An 18,959-nucleotide genomic window follows, 5' to 3' on the forward strand; every position below is an offset into this window, starting at 1 on the left:
GGTGGTTGAAATGACAACAATAACATCAATGATGTCAGGATTGACCCCTCTTACTCGTTTTTCCCCCCGATACACTCCAGCAGTTTTTCTGACTGACTTGTTTTTCTAATGACCCTTCTGACACAGAAAGGCATTGGTTGTGGCTACAATGAGAGCATTGTCCAAGATAACCTACATCTCAAGCCTGACTTACCAGCAACTGCCTGCCAGGGCACCCTCAGCCTGTCACTGCCCCGTCAGCAGTCATGTGTTCTGGTGGCTTCTCTCTCTAGCAGTCAGTGCCGCCTGCCTATCAATCACAATTACGTTGTACGCTGTTTTCTTTTTTAATGAGCATGTAAATAAGGTAATCAGTTTTGAAAGCTGGCTGTTCTTGTGACTTGCCACTTATTAACACATTAATTTCAATTAGGTACAGGTGTCACAATAATATTATTATCATCATAAAATGCCTCTCTATTCTTATTGGTGGAGGGGGTCACATTCTTCAGCAACTTTGAGAGAATGTGACTCTTTCTTTTTGTCTGATTTGAAACAATATGGGGGATACCCCCCCCCCCCCCCCCTCGCACACACACCCCTCTGACCCACCTCCCTTTCTCTCTTCTCCTCCCTTTCATTATCACTGCAGGACAGGTCCAAGGCTCTTGGACCTCTCAGTGACTTATAGAGAAAACAGTGCTGCTGACATGTATCATGGAGACAGTATCATACTTGCAGACTTGCATCCAAAACCTTCTGAATAAGGAATTCATCAAAGTCTTAATGTCGGACCTTTGACATCGACCACTGCAGACATATGAACCGTCTTTACTCCTGGCTAAACGGACCTGAGATCCAAGGGAAGACTTTCAGGACGTAACGTGGTGCATTGAACATTTGATTTTATCCAGAATTTGAACACTTTCCCCCGAGTTCTTTATTGGCACTTCTGTGTTTTTTCCTGCTAATTTATCTCGGAAAATGTTTCATTGGTCTGGATCATAGCTCTGTTTAGGACCTGTTTGCTTCAGATATTCCCTGGATCTAACTTTGTTGCTGCGATTACGGAGTTAAAGGGGCATCATTTATCATAAGGACTTCTAGTTGACAAAGCAAGGTTGTCCTTACAGTTACATTTGAATAGGAAGACTATTCCAAGAAGACTTTGGCTGCAGGTCAGTGTGTGGCACTCTAAAAACAACATGGGATTTGTATTTTGGATGTTTCCTCTTCTGGCTCTTCCAGTACTTCAGTCTGCCAAAATCCTGACTGTCTGTCTAATTGGTGAGTAATGGAGTGCCCTTCAATGGTAGTAATAGATGTATTCATTTTAAAAATGTCTTCAGAAATATAAAATAAATGAGCGCATCCTTAACATTTTAATATTCAAATGTATGCTGTATGAGCCATTTTTCAGACATCATAGTGATTTGTTGTAATTCTTCTTCTCTCACTTTCTCTAGGAGGAAGCCACTACTTATTATTAGATGAAATTTCTCATAACTTACACGAGCATGGCCATCAGGTCCGTATGCTCTTGCAACTGGGCAACCCTGTTATCAAAGGTAAACTAGTACACACACACATGTACAGAAAGTATTCTTGCACAACTCATGGCACATTTTGTCACAGTTTCTTTCATAGAAATGACTACACATCTCTGAACCTGTGAATTCCTGTTAGGTTTTTCCTATGCTGGCCGTGCAGACAGTTACCAGACGACCACTTGGTCCGTAGGAGAGGAATACATCAGAGAATACAATGTCTGGTTCCTGGAGCAACAGACACAGTTTTTACTGGGAAGGTATCCCCAGATTTCTTGGACACTTAGATACAATTGAATTATTTTAGAAGAAAGAGAGAACTCTTATAAACTACCTAATTTAGTTTTCAACTTTTGAGTCTGGCATTTTGTAGCTCTTGAGTTTGTTTGATACTCATTTAGAATTCTGAACTTTCTTAGAGTTTAAGATATTTGTAACTTGCGTCATTGTATTATATCAGATTTAAATATTTTTATGATTTCGACTCCCCTCGGTCATTTTCTTGCTTTATTTTTTCTCTCTCAGGGATAGCTTTAAGAACTTTCTAAACTTCATGGGGCACCTGTCCTATCAGTGTGACAGGCTGTTAGCGGACAAAGACATTATAAGTTTCCTCCAGAGGGAAAACTATGACATCGCCATCCTTGATGCTTTTAACCCCTGCTCCTTCATCCTGGCACACAAACTTGGTACATCTGCTCTTCCTATCACCTTGGTTATTTTCATAATTACTGTCTTCCTTTAAATCTTTCCCATTTCAACAGTTATGTATTATTTATCAATACCTTGCCACTTTTATTCATTGCAGATATACTAATTCAAATTAATTGTGAGGCCAGATGTATGGTGTTTTATTTATCTACCAACAACCATGAATACATTTACAACAGTTCTATGCTCTTTACTCTTGATTTACCCCAGGGGTCCGTTACATAGCTTTCTACCCAGGCACTCTGAACGGCCCGCTGTCTATCGCCCTCCCCAGCCCGGTGTCCCACGTGCCAGTCTTCAGCTCCCAGCTGTCCGACCACATGAGCCTCTGGGGTCGTGCAAAGAACCTCTTCTATTCTGTCTTGTCTCCTGTTGGTAAGAATGCTCTTACATTAGAGATCACACAGTGTCTTTGTTTGCCTTGCATAATAACACACATGTTTAGGGTAAGCCACATGACACTCTAGATTATATTTGTATAGATGTCACGGTTATTTTACATTGTATTTCTTCTCACGTCTCATTCTTCTCTCAGTTCTCTCAGCTGCTTTTCAGGACATAATGTGAATTCAAAAATCCATCCTTTTTTTCTTTATCATCATTTCCCTTTCATTTTTTATTTCGACAAATTGTACATGTGGTGAGCATGTTTTCATTTGTTTCCATCATATATAAATCTTTCTTCTTTGCTCAATTTTTAACATTGTTCCCATCTGCATTGGCCTACTATCCTGATTTAAAAATATGTACTTTCTATTTGTTCCTTAAAGAATGTTCTGTGTTTGCAACTCGTCAGCAAGTGGTTTAGCTTAAACTCATTAACAAGTAATAAGGAATCTGAAGGACTTCTATAATGTTGAGCATACATGTGAATGATGTGTGTATTGTGTCTAGGCCAGGAACTTGTATGGCGGACATTTAGGGAAGTAGCTGAGCGCCACCTTGAGTCAGGACCCCCCCCTGGAGGTCTGAAGGAGTTACATGGAGGAGCTGAACTCTGGGCCTTCAACACTGACTTTTCACTGGAGTTCCCCCAGCCCCTCATGCCTTACACGGTGCTGGTGGGAGGTCTGCTGAGTAAACCTGCCAAGCCTCTGGAGCAGGTCTCTTCTCTTCATTCTCATATCCAAATGTCCAAATCCATCCGTGTGACTAAGATTTAAATGAACAAGCCTTCCTTCCCTCTCTTGACCTTTCTTACTCCCCCTTCACCTCTGCATCTACATCCTTCTCTCGCTCATCCTGCCTCAACTATGTAAATGTCCCTTCACACATTTCCTGTATTACCCATTCCCAAACCCTTTGCAGGATCTTGAGTTGTGGATCTCCAGTTTTGGAGAGGCAGGTTTTATTGTCGTGACTTTGGGATCAATGGTGTCCTCAGTCTCTGTGGAGCGTCTGCTTGTGGAGCTGGTGGCCGGCTTCTCTAGGATCCCTCAGGGGGTTTTATGGAGGTGAAAGCATTACACAATTCATACAGGCATAATAAATAACACTTTTAGCTTTCTTCCTCACAGATCTCACTTTTGACAAAGACATAAATGAGGGGAGGGAAAATACAAATATTTTTCCCGAATTATGGAAAGATGATTTTTTTTTTTTTTTTTTTTAAATCTATATGTAAGGATGTTGAGGGAAATGCCTTCAAATGCAGTGTTTGGCTTGCAGGTATGACCCCATGCGCTGGCCATCTCATCTGGATAAACCTTCTAATCTCATGATAGGGGACTGGCTGCCTCTTAATGATCTGCTGGGTAAGAGCCTCTCTTATTCTAACCTGTTAAAAATATTTTAAATTGCGGGCATTACGCACCACCTGAAGAACGATTAAAACAAACAATTTCAAGATATAATCGTGAATGCATGCACCTTCAATTTCAAAGTAATACAAAACAACTCAACTACTTGCTTTAATGTTCAGTTAAACAATTTGATCTCATTTAGAGTAGGAGTAAGATTCAAATACAGCATGAATGATCATGGTCGCTGCTCTGTGGTGTAATTATCTCGCTGTGCCCCCCCATCCAATGACTGTTGGCAGTGGTTTAGCCCTCAGTGTAATGAGCCTTAACCTATAAGATAGACCAGTGATGCTGAACCTTCAGCAAGATAGGTACCATGCAAGACTCCATTAAGAATAAATCATCAAAATAGACACTAAGAGCTTGATAATTTTCAAAAGGCTCGAGAGGAGGATCTTCCTGACAGATGTCCATGCTTCATTGCCTGTCTATTAATTTCTCTTATTTTGCAAAAGCGGCCCCCGGACAAAGCAAGTTCAGTATCCCAGAGTAAGACTGTTGTATTATTCTGTACCAAACCACAACACTCTAAATTCCTCTAATCAGTGATGATGTTTTCCCTATTTTCTGTTTACCCCAGGCCACAATAAAGCTCGTCTCTTCATCACCCATGGCGGACAAAACAGCCTGCTCCAGGCGGTGTACCATGCTGTTCCTGTGCTGGGAATCCCTCTGTTTGGGGATCAGTTTGATAATGTGGTGAGGGCCGAAACAAAGGGACTTGGCCTCATCATCAACCCCACACACATCACCAGGGAGCTGCTCAGCTCCACAATTCAAAAACTCACACAGGACGTCAGGTACAGTATGTGGGCAACATTGGTGATGCCAGTACAGCACAGATATATCTGTAATTACTCCTCATTTCTCTTTCTCCCGATTATATTCCTTTATAGGATCAAGTCTTCAGCTTTGTCCCTTAGCAGGATCCACAAATCTCATCCTGTCCCTCCAGCCCTTCGACTCATCCAGTGGGTTGAGCACATCTTGCATAGTGGAGGTGGAGCTCATCTAAGGCCTGCTTCACTGACACAAGCCTGGTACCAGAGATACCTGCTGGACCTGGCGCTTCTTCTCTTCCTGGGGCTTCTGGGACCTGTAGTTCTCTGCTGGACTTTCTGTAGGAAGAAGAATAGCAGGGACAAACACAAAAAAGTACAATAGCAGTGCTAAGGGACACTTTAGATGTTTAATTCAGTTCTGAGATTGAGTTTATGTTGGACTTGCACCAATGCCAATATGAGAATTTACTGCGAACCTAAAATACTGCCGAAGTACAACTAATAATCCAGTCTTGTTGTAATCTATTCATAACAATTCACCAGAAAATATTGGTATTTTAATTCAGAAAAAATTCCCTTTAATTATCAAAAGAAAAGTTGAAAACAATAAAAGAAAACATTATTGTTTTTAAGTATTTCACATAAATGTGCAAACAATGCATTAAAAACAGTTTTGATGGTAGGAATAACGTTGAATAACTTTGATTTGCTCGAATTTGCATACTGAATAGAGTTTCATATTCTGCGTTTCCAGTTTCTCTTAAGCCAGTAACCTTTTAATGCCAAGTGTCCTGCCCTCTCCCCAGCGCCATCGTGACTACCAGACATCTCATTTGTCCTGCAGTGCCACATTGTCCAACACCTCTGTGCTGCTTTGACCTGACTGTGCTGCAAGCAAGGGTGGCTGATAGTAGGCATGCAAACACACTCACCAAGCACTGCATTTGTGCTTTTGTGTTGTTTCGTGTGGCAGCCAGCCAGTAGATTGATGTTTGTTGAGAAATGTTTTGTGCTGCAATGCTAGGCTAGATGGGTACTTTTGTGTAGATGCAATATATTGATAGTCATAGAATATACCTGAACCCTCAAAAAGGTATGCTCTACCTGGAGAGTGTGTTTATGCACGTGTGTATCTGGATGTGTGTATTTGGGGCAGCGTAATGGTTTACTGGCTCTTCAATTATCAACCACCTGCAAGTCTCCCCTCTGACCCCCACACCCTCCTCTGCTGGTTTCCACTGAGTCTCCTTCCCCTTTCTAAACAAGGCACAAAAGCGTACAGCAGTGTTCACGGTCAGCGCTCAAGCCATCCTTGAAAGCAGCCCAGGCCTTGGAGGACCCCCCTCTCTGTTCTGTCCTCCCTCCCACTCTTCACATCTGTGTTGGGGGTTAGCAGGGAGGAAAATATAGATTAGCAAGGAAATAATGACCAATTAGGACAGCTTGTTCTGTGTCCATTCAGCTGTCCATTCTTTCATTCCTTCCCTGCATTTCATTCGTCTGTTGGGCTGGCAGTTGAAGGTGCCAGTGAGTCTTCCTCTGTCTCGCACGCAATCCTAAACAGGCAGGGCAAAGCAGCCAAAGCATGAGACAACAGGACCACCGGTGGGGGAAAAAAGGAAAGAGGCAAACACAGAGGAAACTTTAATAATGAAGAAGAAGGACACAACAATGAAAAAGAAAACACAGACAATTATTGAAATCAGAAACAAAGCTTTGAGAAAAAGAAGCTAGAAATAGTCATCATTAATAATATAACTACAATAACATTTTGTTATTTTTTTGTTTTAAGCTAGAAATTAAATCATTTATTTTAACTTGACTAACAACCATGGCATTTAGGCAAAACAGGACTACTTCAGGTGACCTGCTGTCACAAGCAAGATACTATCAATTAAAAATAAAAGGTAGTATAGTTGCATCACTATGTCACATACGTTGGGGCAAGAGGGAGGACATAATTGATGTAAAGTTTCTTAAATCATGCATGTGTTATTTTTAACTCAGATGGATGTGTAGTGGCTCTGATGTGTTTTTGTTAAGTGTGAAAAAGGACGTTTGACATAATTGCATTAAAACTGGATCTACTCTAGTAGCCTGTTCCTGTCTGTCTTTTTTCTTATTTTTTTTGACATTTAAATTAGGCTTGAAAATAGTGACACAATTGAAACAAAATATCAATATATTTCTGTATTTATAATTTGTAGTATATTTATGAATATGTACTGTAATTATTGAATGTCAAAAGTAAAACCCTAAGTTCAAAGACAAAACGATAAATACATTTGATGGGCTTTAATGTTTACCTTGGCTATTGGCTCTGTGAGTTTCAGTGAGTGAGTAAAAGGCAAATGGGAAGATAGAATCAGACAGTAGAGAAGGTGACTGTTGATGGATTTCATTTATCTGTACTGTTTGTGGATTATAGCTCCATCTAGTGACCTGGGAAGAAGACCTAATTGAGAAAGTGAATCTTGTGCCTAAAAAAACATGACTTATGAAACAATAGTTAATAATTCTAGGCCTACTTATAAGCAAGTATTATTATCAAATAGTGTTACTTAAGTTAAATGTTCTGAATCTGGTAGGTTAATACCAGGCATAGACTGTATATATAAAGGATAATACTAATGCACTGTGACTATACCATTAAAATACTAATACACTGTTAAGATTGTGTGCAACTTTACATTGCTGCAACACTAGATTCACTGAAATCCTTTTTTTTGTCTGGCTGTACTTAAAAAGATTTAAAAAATATATAAAGACAGTTATACAATTGTATTGCATATCATTAGGTGTTTCCAATATTTAGCTTATCCTCATATTTGGATGGCCAAATATTGAAGGGACACATTACAACCTTCATGTTTGAACTGCCCCTTGTTCTTAATTTGAGTATTACTTTATGTGTATTCGTTTGCTCTGCAATTAACCATGTTTAAGAGAGAAGCCTTGCACTTTCCCACTACATTTAGCTAAAAATAACTATATTAAAGATGATATTTGGTACACAAAAATATGATCAATTCAATTCAAAACCTTTATTTATCCAGGTAAAATCCCATTGAGATCAATGATCTCTTTTTCAAGGGAGACCTGCATGATGAACTATACAATGAAGCAGTTATAGCCTATACATTAAGTAACCTAATTCAATGTATAGATTCATTGGAAATGAGCTTTCTTCTGAACCCCCTACAATGTTATAATGCTTGTCAGGGTCATGATCTCAGAGGAAATAAAACATGTTTTGCAGATTCATGTAATGTTATGTGTCTGTTCAACATTAAAACACAACATACAAGGTCATATTTAAAAGTGTCTTTCCGCCTAACGGCGGAAAGACAGGAAAGACAGGGGAATCATGACAGGATTCCACTGTCATGGAATCCTCATTTTTTAGAGGATGTTCCTCATAAAAGTCTGGTGACTCGCACGAACCTGATTGGTTAAAATGCTGTCGTTTCATTGGTCAGGGTCGACAACGTGTGGGCGTGGTTAGGCGTCAATGTTTATGTAGCTCTCTGGTCGGTGTATGTAACCGACTGTTGCAAGGACTCTGCTATGTGATTTCCTGACATTGATTTATTTTATAGCCTCTGTTTTGTACATTATGCACCAGCTGTTAATATGGGGAAACACTAACAGGTGAAACACGGAAGATACCAAGGAAAACGCCGGAATGGCAGGCGCCTTCAAAGGCTGCCAGAAAATTCGAGGTCCGCAGCTTAGGAACCTGCTGGAGGCGAAGGACTTCATCCTGCTGGACTGCGACGGGGTCCTGTGGCACGGAGAGAAGGCGGTGACGGGCGCGGCGACGGTGGTTAATTCTATGATACGGAACGGTAAAAACGTAGTGTTCGTCACCAACAACTGCACCAGGCCCCGGGAGAAATATGTGCACAAGTTCTCTCGGCTCGGCTTCACCGACGTGATGCTGGAGCAGATCTTCAGCTCGTCGTACTGCTCGGCTCTCTACCTGAGGGACGTGGTGAAGATCACCGGCCAGGTGTTCGTCATGGGCTGCGAGGCTCTGCGCTCCGAGCTGCAGGAGGCGGGCGTCCCCTGCGTGGAGGACGCGGAGGACCCGGACGCCACCATCTACAACTGCCCCCTGGCCCCTGACGTCAAGGCAGTGCTGGTGGGACATGACGATAAAATGACTTTTCTCAAACTGGCCAAAGCGTCGTGCTACCTGAAGGACCCGGACTGTCTGTTTCTGGCGACCGACATCGACCCCTGGCACCCTCTGTCAGGGGGCCGGATACTGCCAGGTAGGTGGTGGTGATGATGCCTCCATTGTTAATGCTCGGCCTCTCCAGTGTTATGCACTGCACTGAACTTGTATTGGTGCCAAGTACCCTTTATAGATTATGGCCTATTAGGCACAGGCCCCAGTATTCAGCTAGAGCTGGAACATCAGTTTGGTGTGACCATTATAAGAATTTCTCATTGATTTTAGTTCTTTTTTCATTCATTCACCCACTTTTCCTACAATAGCTTGAAGTTGCACACCTAAGCTTCACTAAATAATTATTACCAGTGGTAAAAGAAGTATTGAGATAAGTTACTTTAGTACAAGTAATAATACCACACAGTGAACAAATAACTCCAATACAAGTAAAAGTTCTACATGGTTTAATCCCATGATTTTTTTCCTTTCTGGTATACACTGTTTAAACTGAAATACAAAAAACACTGGATGAAAAGATGCTGGAAAATAAGAATAAGCTAATATGAGCTTGTTTTTTGTGTGATAATTAGACTATATTGGTGTGTAAAGAATCCTTTTCAGTTTCCAAAGGAAGTGCAGAACACCTGGTTAAAATGACATTGTTTCTTGAAAAAGTATTTAGCTGTACCTTTTCAGATTTTGTATTTTTAAGATTGTTGCACCAGAATATAATTTAGCGCAGATACCATACCTCAAACATGGGCAGAAAGAACTCAACATCATATGTGTGGCTATTTGATTTATGTTGAAATCTTTAATGGGGATTGATAGCCAGTAAATTGTAAATCTGTAACCCTGTAAGGTGTCCTTGGGTGTTATGAAAGGCGCCCCCCAAAATAAATGTATTATTATTATTCACACTCACTGTGCATTGTTTATGTACACCATCATCCTCAAGGGGTCTACTATTTGAAGAGCAAGAAAGCCTGCACATGACAGTTTCATTGTATTATTTCTAGGGTAAATATAGCATATATTTATACCATAAATGTACCCTACAATAATGCAGGACCTGTTGAATGCCTTTAGCTTTAGCTCTGTATATTGCCATATATGTTGCGTGTACCCATAATCTTTACTTATTAACTGACAAAATGTGAACTACAGCCTTCCAGGGCCGCAGTAATGTGAGGCTCCAAGGCGGTTTTCAGTTTTGTCAATTATGTAATTAAGTTTGAAGAACCTGCAAATGAATTGTTATGTTGCACTTAAAGGAAGTGTCTCTCTGTAATGAAGCAATAATGTGTTAAGATATCTGCTGGCAGTTTCCTTAGATTGGAAATGTTAGTTAAAAGCAATGAATGAACTGCATACCTAAGTTATATAGACTTTAAATCAGATAATGTAAATTAGGGCTGTGAGATACGGAAAAGTATTGATATTGCAATTTAGCAGACAGGGATTTTAAATGCAGCTTGACTGGTTGAGGGAGTTTTACAGCAGTAAGTCATTCTAGTTAATCATAGAAAATCTTGGTTATTACTATGGGATTTGTAGTGGACTAGCACATGCAATACAATGGTCATAGTTAAGCACTAAAACCATAAATCAACATTGCAGAACTGTTTGTGATAGGTGGGTTGCTGTTGCTTTTTGGTACTTAGACAAAATACTTGAGGGAGTCGGGTTAGTGTGTGATTGTTGGAGGACATCTCTTAAGATTCACTTTAGTCTAACCTTTTTATCTTCACCCCCGGCAGGGTCTGGGTCCCTCACTGCGGCCCTAGAGGTGTCCTCAGGTCGTAAGGCCACAGTGATCGGGAAGCCCAGCCGCTTCATGTTCGAGTGCATCTCCAGTCAGTTCGAAGGGGTGGACCCCGCCAAGTGCCTGATGATCGGGGACCGTCTGGAGACCGACATGCTGTTCGGGGCCAACTGCAGGCTGGACACCATGCTCACTCTCACCGGGGTGTCTCAGACCAAGGATGCGGAGGAGTACAGGGATAGTGAGCTGACCACCAACCACAGCTTTGTGCCCGACTACATAGTGGACAGTATCGCTGATTTCTTACCTGCTTTTGAGGAACAGGACGAACAGAGCAATTGACGAGTCCTTTGGCCTCCAGTTCGAAGCAAAGATTGCTTCTGCTGTATTGCAATGTTTAGTGTGGCTTTTGCTCCTACCTTATCCACAACTAGAAATGTTTCTCAGTAACAAGAAGCTGTTAATGTTGTGACTGACGCGCGTAGAATAGAATATTCACCCCAAATAATCAGTAATTCAGTGTTTACCTCAGTGTTTCTTCTAGTGTTGTGCCCATTTGTGACTTGACAGTTCTCCTGTTGCTGTATTATATTATATATATGAAAATACAGCACTTTCTTCTTCATAAACTTCATAGGTCGTGTTTGAAATTGGTTTTGAACCTCCAGTTATTTTTGTAAAGCCATGGATTGTTGTCTAACGGAATTCATGCGTGTAGGAGTTGGTTGTTATTTTATTTTTTGCACAAAGGCAGACATGTACTTACTAACAGAGTGGTATATGTTATATGTGTTTGCCAGAGTGTGACTTCTCCTAATACTTGGCAAAAAGAGATAATTTAAAACTAAATTTGACAGCCTTTCTGCACTCTGGTGGAGACTAAGAAGACAATCTGCTAGTCAGATAGGTGAAGTGTATATTCACCTTTCTATCATGTCTGTATTCATGTGCCAGTATTCATAAGAACTAAACAGCTTACAGAATCTGATACTTGGACACCATTTACACATTAATGGTGGCCAATCATACTGTTGTGAAATGTCAATGTTGTTAATGTTTACCATAGAGCATGCTAGCAACAGTAACAATAAATGCCTACAATTAATATGAAGTTGTTCATCTTTTTATGAGTCCTTATCTTCTGCTTGTCTTGTGTCAACGCATCAACATCAAGCATGATAAGAACACCACATATAAAATACAATATTCTTTTAATAGTTTGAATCCAGCAGTAGTTCACATGAACTGAACACCATTTCACTCTTTACTTTTGCAACTTGAGATCTAGCATATTCTGCCTTATGTATTCTAACACACAGATCGGTCAATGTATTGCAGTGAAAGACATGAAAAGCAAACTAACCTTATCATTTTCTTGTATGTACCAGAGCCTCATGCTACAATTAAGTGTGGTGGTATTGCAGGGGAAGCGCAAGATAATCTGAAAATCTTTAGATGAGCTGCTATAATGTAAAAACCAAGGTTTTAAAAGAAGCCTGTGGGTAATATGTGCTGTCCCTATACAGGATATAAGGAAACCTGCTATTGTTAAAGCTCTGCTGTGTGTAATACAATGAAGATATCCCTCAAGTATGAACTTAAATACAAACGCATCTAAAATAATCATATGTACATTTTAACAGGCTTTATGCAATACTTTATTCTATATCATGTGGCAATAGGTTATCTTGTGCTAAATAACATAGTTAAAGACCAGTAATAATCTCTAACAAATAAGGACTTTGGTTGCAGTGAATAAGTTGCTTCATGTCACTCTGGTCCCCCACGCTGTGAAGAAAAAAGCATAAAACACGTTTATTAAGGTTTACTGTTTCAGATTTTGCCTCCTGTTGTAATATGTCTATAAATGGGTTACATTTTTATTTTAGAGTGCACTGAAACATCAACTTATGTATAACTACAGTACTAATGCGGACAACCGTTAAAACCTATAGGAGTCTTAGGGCCGCAGGTTTATTTTAACTCGAGGACAAAGGTCATGTGGTTCTCTGAGTGTTTGTGGCTCTGCCAGGGGGTCCCTGAAAAGTGTAAATAATTAAACCTATTCTAACTGATCTATAACTCCATATCTGCAAACATGTTTAATATGTGTTTCATACATTTCTCTTGTGTGGTTCTTTACAAAACTCAAGACCTCGGAAGTGTAAAGAAATTAGGCTACATCAAATTATTCCAAAGGACAAATGGAGAGTTCCTGGTAGATTCTATGTTTTGTAAAGGGTCCTTGGTTGATGAAAAACACATAGAACCTCTGTTCTAACTGAGACCAAATGCTTAAGGCCAAATTGTTGTGTGTTCAGTGTGGCCCCTCACCTGGATGTAGTCCATTTCCTCCACTGTCATGGGTCTCCTGCGGTACCTCGCAGGGAGAAGCTGAATGGAGGCCAGGGTGTCCGCCATGCCAGAGATCGGGGTCAAAGGTACATGAGGTCTTGGTATTGGAGGCGGCGCTGGAGCCTTGTGTGGAGAAGTGTTAACCACTAACGTTTTCAATATCTCTCCGACTAAAAAAAGGATAGAAACAAAATCACGATGAATAAAAGGCAACTAAAGAAGCACTAAGAAGAGTATACATCTTATTGAGTATTTTATTATTCTATTGTAAACATTTATCAAAATGATTGCAGTTTTACTGTAAATGCAACCAGAGAAAAATACACCTTGAAACAATAAAATAGGCCCAGAACAACTTAACACTAGTTTATATTATGCATTAAGGTCATCATGGACACTATCCGTCCATGATTCACCTTCTTTATACTCACCATTGGGCCTTGGGAATTCTTGTCTGTTGGGAAACTTGATGAGAGGTGCGTGAGGCCGAATAGCCTGCTAACACATAAACATTAAAACAGCGGTGTGAATAATAACTTGTCTATGAATTGACAGGTCCAATAACCCTGAATTAAAAACATATTTAACATTTTATTATGAGGTATTCACATAGTTTAGTTTTTTATTTGCTGTTTTTTGCAGTATCCCTGCTGAGAACTTTAATAACACTGTTGCAGTACGGTTGCAGATCCTTAGACAGTCCTAATCCACACAAACAATGTGTACCTGTTTGCTGGGATACTGACAGTGATGGAAGCTGTGCTTCAACTCCTTTATGCTGTTGGGCAGTTTAATGTACAGCAATTCAACTCCAAACCAAGTACCTCAAATGTATTACTTGGGTAAATGTACCTGAATAAAAGTACTACGTAGACTAGTGTTTCAAAGTCTGTGAGCCGTCTGAGAAAGTTTGGTTCAAAAAGCCTTGTTTCTTTTCAATAGCTCTCGTGTTATATGACCCATTGATTCCCAATCCATACTAGACCTTATTAATACACTAGGCAAGTCGAAAACATCTATTCTCTATTGAATGGACGTCTTCCATCTTATATTTTATGAAAAAAAACCTCAATGACAACAAATCAAAGCAGCATTGATTACTACACTGGACTAGTAGGACGCACCTGTTTTTATTGGATTTTTGTGATTATTCTATTTTAAACAAATGTTTTACAAAACTCAGCTGCTTCTTTAAATTGTAAACATTTCTGATTGTTTCAATGACTATTTTAAATGTAAAAAGAAAGCCGTTCAATAAATACACTGCTGAATTATCATTTTATAAAAAAAGAGAGTGGACTACAATTTAACAAAAAGAGGTGTGTCTTCTGGTATTTTATTGCCTAGGTGTAACCCTGTGTTGAGAGCATGGGCTCGTTACCATCCATTGCACACGTTTAACGTTTTCTAGACACGGGTATATAATCCTTACTAAAAAAAATAAACATTACGTTGCCAACATCTGTATGTCAATATTAAATGTATATCTTTTTTTGTGAAGTTTACCATTACATGTTTGCATGGAACTGTTTGTAACAGCGTGTTTCATGACGGACCCAAACAGCGTTGGGTCGGTCAGGTGGAGCAACAGGTGAAGTCAGGACTGATGCAGCCTCTGGGTGTTTCTCAATGTCGAGGACGCTTCCTTGGTAGCACATGTCTTCCGAGTCACTTGCTTCAGAAGCGAGGCAAGAATCCTTCCTGGCATTCGGAAAACGAAGAGTAGAACAGGCGAGCAAGTGTGCGTCATATGAGAGGCTCCGCCTTACATTTTCTGCCACAGATTTGGGGAAATTGGTCCGTGCGCAAAGCATTGTGGGGATTTTAAGACCGTGGAGGATACACATGTGCAGCCTCGAAATATCTCGCTACGAAGGACGCCGGGCTCGGTAGAATTCCAAGGAGCCTGGACATTGGAACAGTCCTTCGGCGGGACTCGATGACGTAGCATCCTTGAAATAGTGGCTCTGGAGCATCCTTCCTTGACATTGAGAAACACCCTCTCTGTTGGAGAGCTTTATCACCCACTCCCCACGAGTTGGTTTGGAACGGGATGCAATGTGGCGGACCCTCCACGCGACCGCTAAAACAGAGTGTAAAGTGTGTAGGGGTCGAATTGGAATTGGGCCTAAGAAACTGAGGAAGAAGACGACTCTGGGGCCCTTTCTCATCTCACTAATTACCCCTCCTCAACTCCTCGGTCCTCCGGTAGTGACCCGGAAATTAATTTCAGGGCGCCATGTTGAAGGACATCTAATTTCTCTAAATGCACTTCGAGGACCGAGGATTGAGCGTCGAGGAGGCTCTCTGGACGAGCTATAATCGAGGATACACTGATGGGTCCTCCACGGCTCCTCCGCAGATGCATTTCCGGCAACAGTGATGTTTCAAAGAGTCGTGACGCACGGTCGGACTTTTCTCAGCCAATGACAGCTCTGCATGCATCCCCTGGATATTATTTTATTAAGTGCCTCAATCGCGATGCAATGTTTACAGTGAGAACAGCTGTGAGGTCCGTGCAGAAAGCAGAGCAGTGTGTAAAATATATATCACTCAGTATAACAGGCCTACATTACACTTCACATAATAAAATACACAACGGCTGTATCCTGACATACATTATATGCTTTAGGAGCTGTAGGTGTGTGTTGCACTGTGTGTGTGTGTGTGTGTGTGTGTGTGTGTGTGTGTGTGTGTGTGTGTGTGTGTGTTGCGGACAGACGGGTCTCAGTTGGTTTGGTGTCCTATGCTTACTTTTAATACTTGTAAATAAAACTTTTTGCCCGTAATTTCATTTCCTAATTGTAGCGACTGAGAGGGGGGGGGGGGGGGGGATATATCCAGTCTCTGATAGTGTTACATTATTATGAGTGCTCTCATACTTGTTTGATTCTGAAATTGTATATATTTATATAATTATTATATATACCTGTGTGTGTGTGTGTGTATATATGTCTGCATCTGTAGCCTTTTATCGTCTCATTATACCGCACTGTCAATGAATTAAAAGTAAATATATAAGTCATCATGAACACAGTTCTGTCCATCAGCCAGAGCGCTGCTGTGCCTTCTGTCATCATTAATGGACATCTCTTTAAAATGACCGCTCAGAGGAGAGGTTTTCTAATTTCTCTAACCGCCTGCTGCTTCCCCTCCTCTCTCCTCGGCTCCTCCGCTCGCATCTCCTGTGGGCGGGATAGGAGTCGAGGAGGGGAATTAGTGAAATGAGAAAGGGCCTGGGTCCAGAGTGAATGTCTGCCGAATATCCAACCTAAATCTAACTTCACCACTGGCTACTGGGGCACACATGCACAGGTAAAACAACCTCTCAAAAATAAAATATATTTGTCATTGAGTGAGAGAATTAAACATAAGTAAAGAAGTCAAAAATAATAATATATAAATTAACTGCCAACAACAACAACAACAACAACTCACAGCAATGTGTTTTCTCTGGAAAAATAAATATAGGAAGTGGTGTAACCAAGTACATTTCTGTACTTAAATACAATTCTGAGGTACTAATACTTTACTAGTATTTCAGTGTTATGCTACTACTTTGTAATTCTACTCCACAACAATTCAGAGGTAAATATGGTGTTATTCCACTACATGTAAGCTGGTTTACATCTTGAACTAATCGGAATCAGTCGTGAAAAATGTAATATTGATTTAACAATTAAAACCTTTTTCCGGTTACTGTCCAAACACTGTGAGTTTTGCGCTTTAACAAGGACATCAACAAGGGTACGATGGTTTTGTCACCCTAAAAAAGGCCTCACCTTTAAAAATAATTAAATGTTAACACATACAGAAAAGCGACATTTTGAGTTTACAAAGTTAATGTAAGCTTTACTCAGTGATCAGTAGATTATCAAAAAACCAGGAGCTACGTTACCTGGATAACTCGAGCGGCCGGAGCTGCCATTTTGGAGCTGACTTTGCTCCCCATGACGACCTCACAGTTATACTTCCGGTATACAAATAAAGCTCCCTGCAGTTGCTGAAACACACCACAAGATGGCAATACTGTCATTATAAACAGCGAGGTCTATACCATAACGCACATAGTGGTCCAGATGATGTAGTTTATTATGGTGAGGGGTTAAGATGCTGATAACAGTTCACACATCAATGGCATCAATAGAAGATTAATTTTTAGACTATACAGCAATAACATAGATCTTCTCAAACCGGGTGATTAAGACTAGATTCAATAGTAAACCTTAAATGTGAGTATTTTATTAGGCTTGCCTTAAATATCTTTACCACGATTATTACACACAGACGACCGACGTGTAGACCCAGAGGTTGTCATGCGAGGTCAAATCCTCAGGACATACTGCAGCCGTCCCATCCCAGGTAGTGAGTTAGCCTCCTGTCAAAAAGGACATACAAAAATAGACCAATAAAAGACCTTAATCCAATACAAAGCTAAACCAGTCGAGGTTTAATGATGCTCCATGTCCCTTTTTACCTCATAAAGCAATTAAAAGGCAATTATATTTTCCGTGTGATATCACAAAATGTCAAAACAAGGCTACTGTGCTATGTCAAAGACAAATATCATACCCTGTATTTTATTTCACTCCGCATTGGGGGAGAAAAACCCGGATAACAAGGTCATCTGCTCAAAGACTGTCCAATCAACGACAAGGGAAGCAGCAGGGAGCGTTTATAGAAGAAGATGTGTCACCAACAGGAAATACACAAGGCATGCACTAGGAAATCAAAGCACGAATGTCTCATGCTCTAGACTAGTAATAACAAATTATAATTGATATTTATACTTAAAATCATCCCATAATAATTACAACATAAATTAAATATAGTCTAATAAAATTAGCTTTTTAAATATTGCTAGTCCATAATGTTTAAGATGTATAAGGGACATACAAATAACATTTAACTATCAATGTAGATAAACATCAAAGCAGCAAAGGCTGGGTATCCTGAATTTGTGTCCCTATAAAGAGTAAGATGCTGTATCTAAAATCAAAACAACGTAAATAGCTTACTTCATTTGGCACTCCCTGACTGGCTATGTGAATTGTTTTTAAACTAGTTTTCCTTTTATGTATGTTTAACTGTCCAACTAAAGGAAGAGATACCTTGATCATTTGGGCCAGACAACACTTACTTTCCAATCTTTTCTGAATAGTTTCTATGAATAGTAAAACCAATGGAATGGCCTTTCCACAGAAAATACTGTAAATAAATAAATAAATATTGGTAGATTGGCCCGTTGAGTCTAAAATGTACATATCAGAATAAAGGACAGCGTTTTTTAATAAGAAACACAATGCCAACTTCTTACCACCACTGCTAGCTGGTGGAACATCTTTCCTTTAAGGCTCTTTGTAAGTGCAGTCAGAAATATGGGCCATAAAATCCCAACACCGCCATCTACTGGATCCATCATTTATTGCATGACTCACTTAAGCCTTGCAATGTGTGGTGCCTTCAATCCTATGTAATTCAATCACAAATATAAACACTAACGCCCATTTCCCTTAAACCCCAGTGGGAGATCAGAACATTTCCTAACGTTATGCCATGTTTATTATCTGACATGATTCTGCAAACTGCAGAGAAACACATAACAGTATGTTGTTCTATGTGACCTAACTATTATTGATCTAATCATTAAATTATACTTGTCATTGAATTGAAACGTTGCTCTTTTTTGACATGTTTAAGTCTATGTTGTATGTTCGTGCACAGCTTTTTCCAAGATACATATGTGTGTGTGCATGTTCATCATTGTCACATACTGTATCTACCGATGATAGCACTGATAAACACCCACCCACCACCCACTGAAAGAAACCACACCTGAAG

At 40.1% G+C, this 18,959-nt stretch overlaps 3 protein-coding genes across 6 annotated transcripts; 2 read left to right on the top strand and 1 right to left on the bottom strand.

Moving 5' to 3' along the window:
* The first annotated feature begins 66 nt into the window (after window positions 1-66).
* LOC117452765 (UDP-glucuronosyltransferase 3A1-like) lies at window positions 67-6,899 on the top strand. Its single transcript, XM_034091518.1, has 11 exons — window positions 67-346; window positions 632-1,266; window positions 1,446-1,547; window positions 1,666-1,786; window positions 2,052-2,215; window positions 2,448-2,612; window positions 3,132-3,340; window positions 3,546-3,691; window positions 3,906-3,991; window positions 4,620-4,839; window positions 4,936-6,899. The coding sequence occupies exons 2-11, from the start codon at window positions 1,185-1,187 to the stop codon at window positions 5,201-5,203; spliced, it is 1,563 nt and encodes a 520-aa protein (XP_033947409.1). The 5' UTR covers window positions 67-346; window positions 632-1,184; the 3' UTR covers window positions 5,204-6,899.
* A 1,399-nt stretch (window positions 6,900-8,298) lies between these two features.
* On the top strand, window positions 8,299-11,868 carry pdxp (pyridoxal (pyridoxine, vitamin B6) phosphatase). Its single transcript, XM_034090547.2, has 2 exons — window positions 8,299-9,098; window positions 10,759-11,868. The coding sequence occupies exons 1-2, from the start codon at window positions 8,507-8,509 to the stop codon at window positions 11,103-11,105; spliced, it is 939 nt and encodes a 312-aa protein (XP_033946438.1). The 5' UTR covers window positions 8,299-8,506; the 3' UTR covers window positions 11,106-11,868.
* An 89-nt stretch (window positions 11,869-11,957) lies between these two features.
* Window positions 11,958-17,759, bottom strand: kgd4 (alpha-ketoglutarate dehydrogenase subunit 4). Of its 4 annotated transcripts, none has more exons than XM_034090549.1 (6): window positions 17,691-17,759; window positions 17,373-17,496; window positions 17,017-17,121; window positions 13,550-13,616; window positions 13,098-13,288; window positions 11,958-12,551 (listed from the first exon to the last, which is right to left on the bottom strand). In XM_034090549.1, the coding sequence occupies exons 3-6, from the start codon at window positions 17,068-17,070 to the stop codon at window positions 12,534-12,536; spliced, it is 330 nt and encodes a 109-aa protein (XP_033946440.1). In that variant the 5' UTR covers window positions 17,071-17,121; window positions 17,373-17,496; window positions 17,691-17,759; the 3' UTR covers window positions 11,958-12,533. The 4 variants fall into 4 exon arrangements, with proteins under 4 accessions (XP_033946440.1, XP_033946441.1, XP_033946442.1 ...); XM_034090550.1 differs by lacking the exon at window positions 17,691-17,759 and adding an exon at window positions 17,596-17,684 and having other exon boundaries at window positions 17,388-17,496; XM_034090551.1 differs by lacking the exon at window positions 17,691-17,759 and adding an exon at window positions 17,596-17,684 and having other exon boundaries at window positions 13,550-13,613.
* Window positions 17,760-18,959: the final 1,200 nt, after the last annotated feature.

Source organism: Pseudochaenichthys georgianus, chromosome 9, assembly GCF_902827115.2.
Source record: "Pseudochaenichthys georgianus chromosome 9, fPseGeo1.2, whole genome shotgun sequence".
Classification (NCBI taxonomy): domain Eukaryota; kingdom Metazoa; phylum Chordata; class Actinopteri; order Perciformes; family Channichthyidae; genus Pseudochaenichthys; species Pseudochaenichthys georgianus.

Coding starts and splice junctions, on each gene's coding strand:
- LOC117452765 (XM_034091518.1), top strand. CDS start 1,185: ATGGGATTTGTATTTTGGATGTTTCCTCTTCTGGCTCTTCCAGTACTT. Junction 2,216..2,447: donor CATCCTGGCACACAAACTTG/GTACATCTGCTC, acceptor GATTTACCCCAG/GGGTCCGTTACATAGCTTTC. Junction 3,692..3,905: donor CCTCAGGGGGTTTTATGGAG/GTGAAAGCATTA, acceptor TTTGGCTTGCAG/GTATGACCCCATGCGCTGGC.
- kgd4 (XM_034090549.1), bottom strand. CDS start 17,070: ATGGGGAGCAAAGTCAGCTCCAAAATGGCAGCTCCGGCCGCTCGAGTT. Junction 13,617..17,016: donor CGGCCGCTCGAGTTATCCAG/GTAACGTAGCTC, acceptor TTTATGTGTTAG/CAGGCTATTCGGCCTCACGC. Junction 13,289..13,549: donor AGAATTCCCAAGGCCCAATG/GTGAGTATAAAG, acceptor TCCTTTTTTTAG/TCGGAGAGATATTGAAAACG.
- pdxp (XM_034090547.2), top strand. CDS start 8,507: ATGGCAGGCGCCTTCAAAGGCTGCCAGAAAATTCGAGGTCCGCAGCTT. Junction 9,099..10,758: donor AGGGGGCCGGATACTGCCAG/GTAGGTGGTGGT, acceptor CACCCCCGGCAG/GGTCTGGGTCCCTCACTGCG.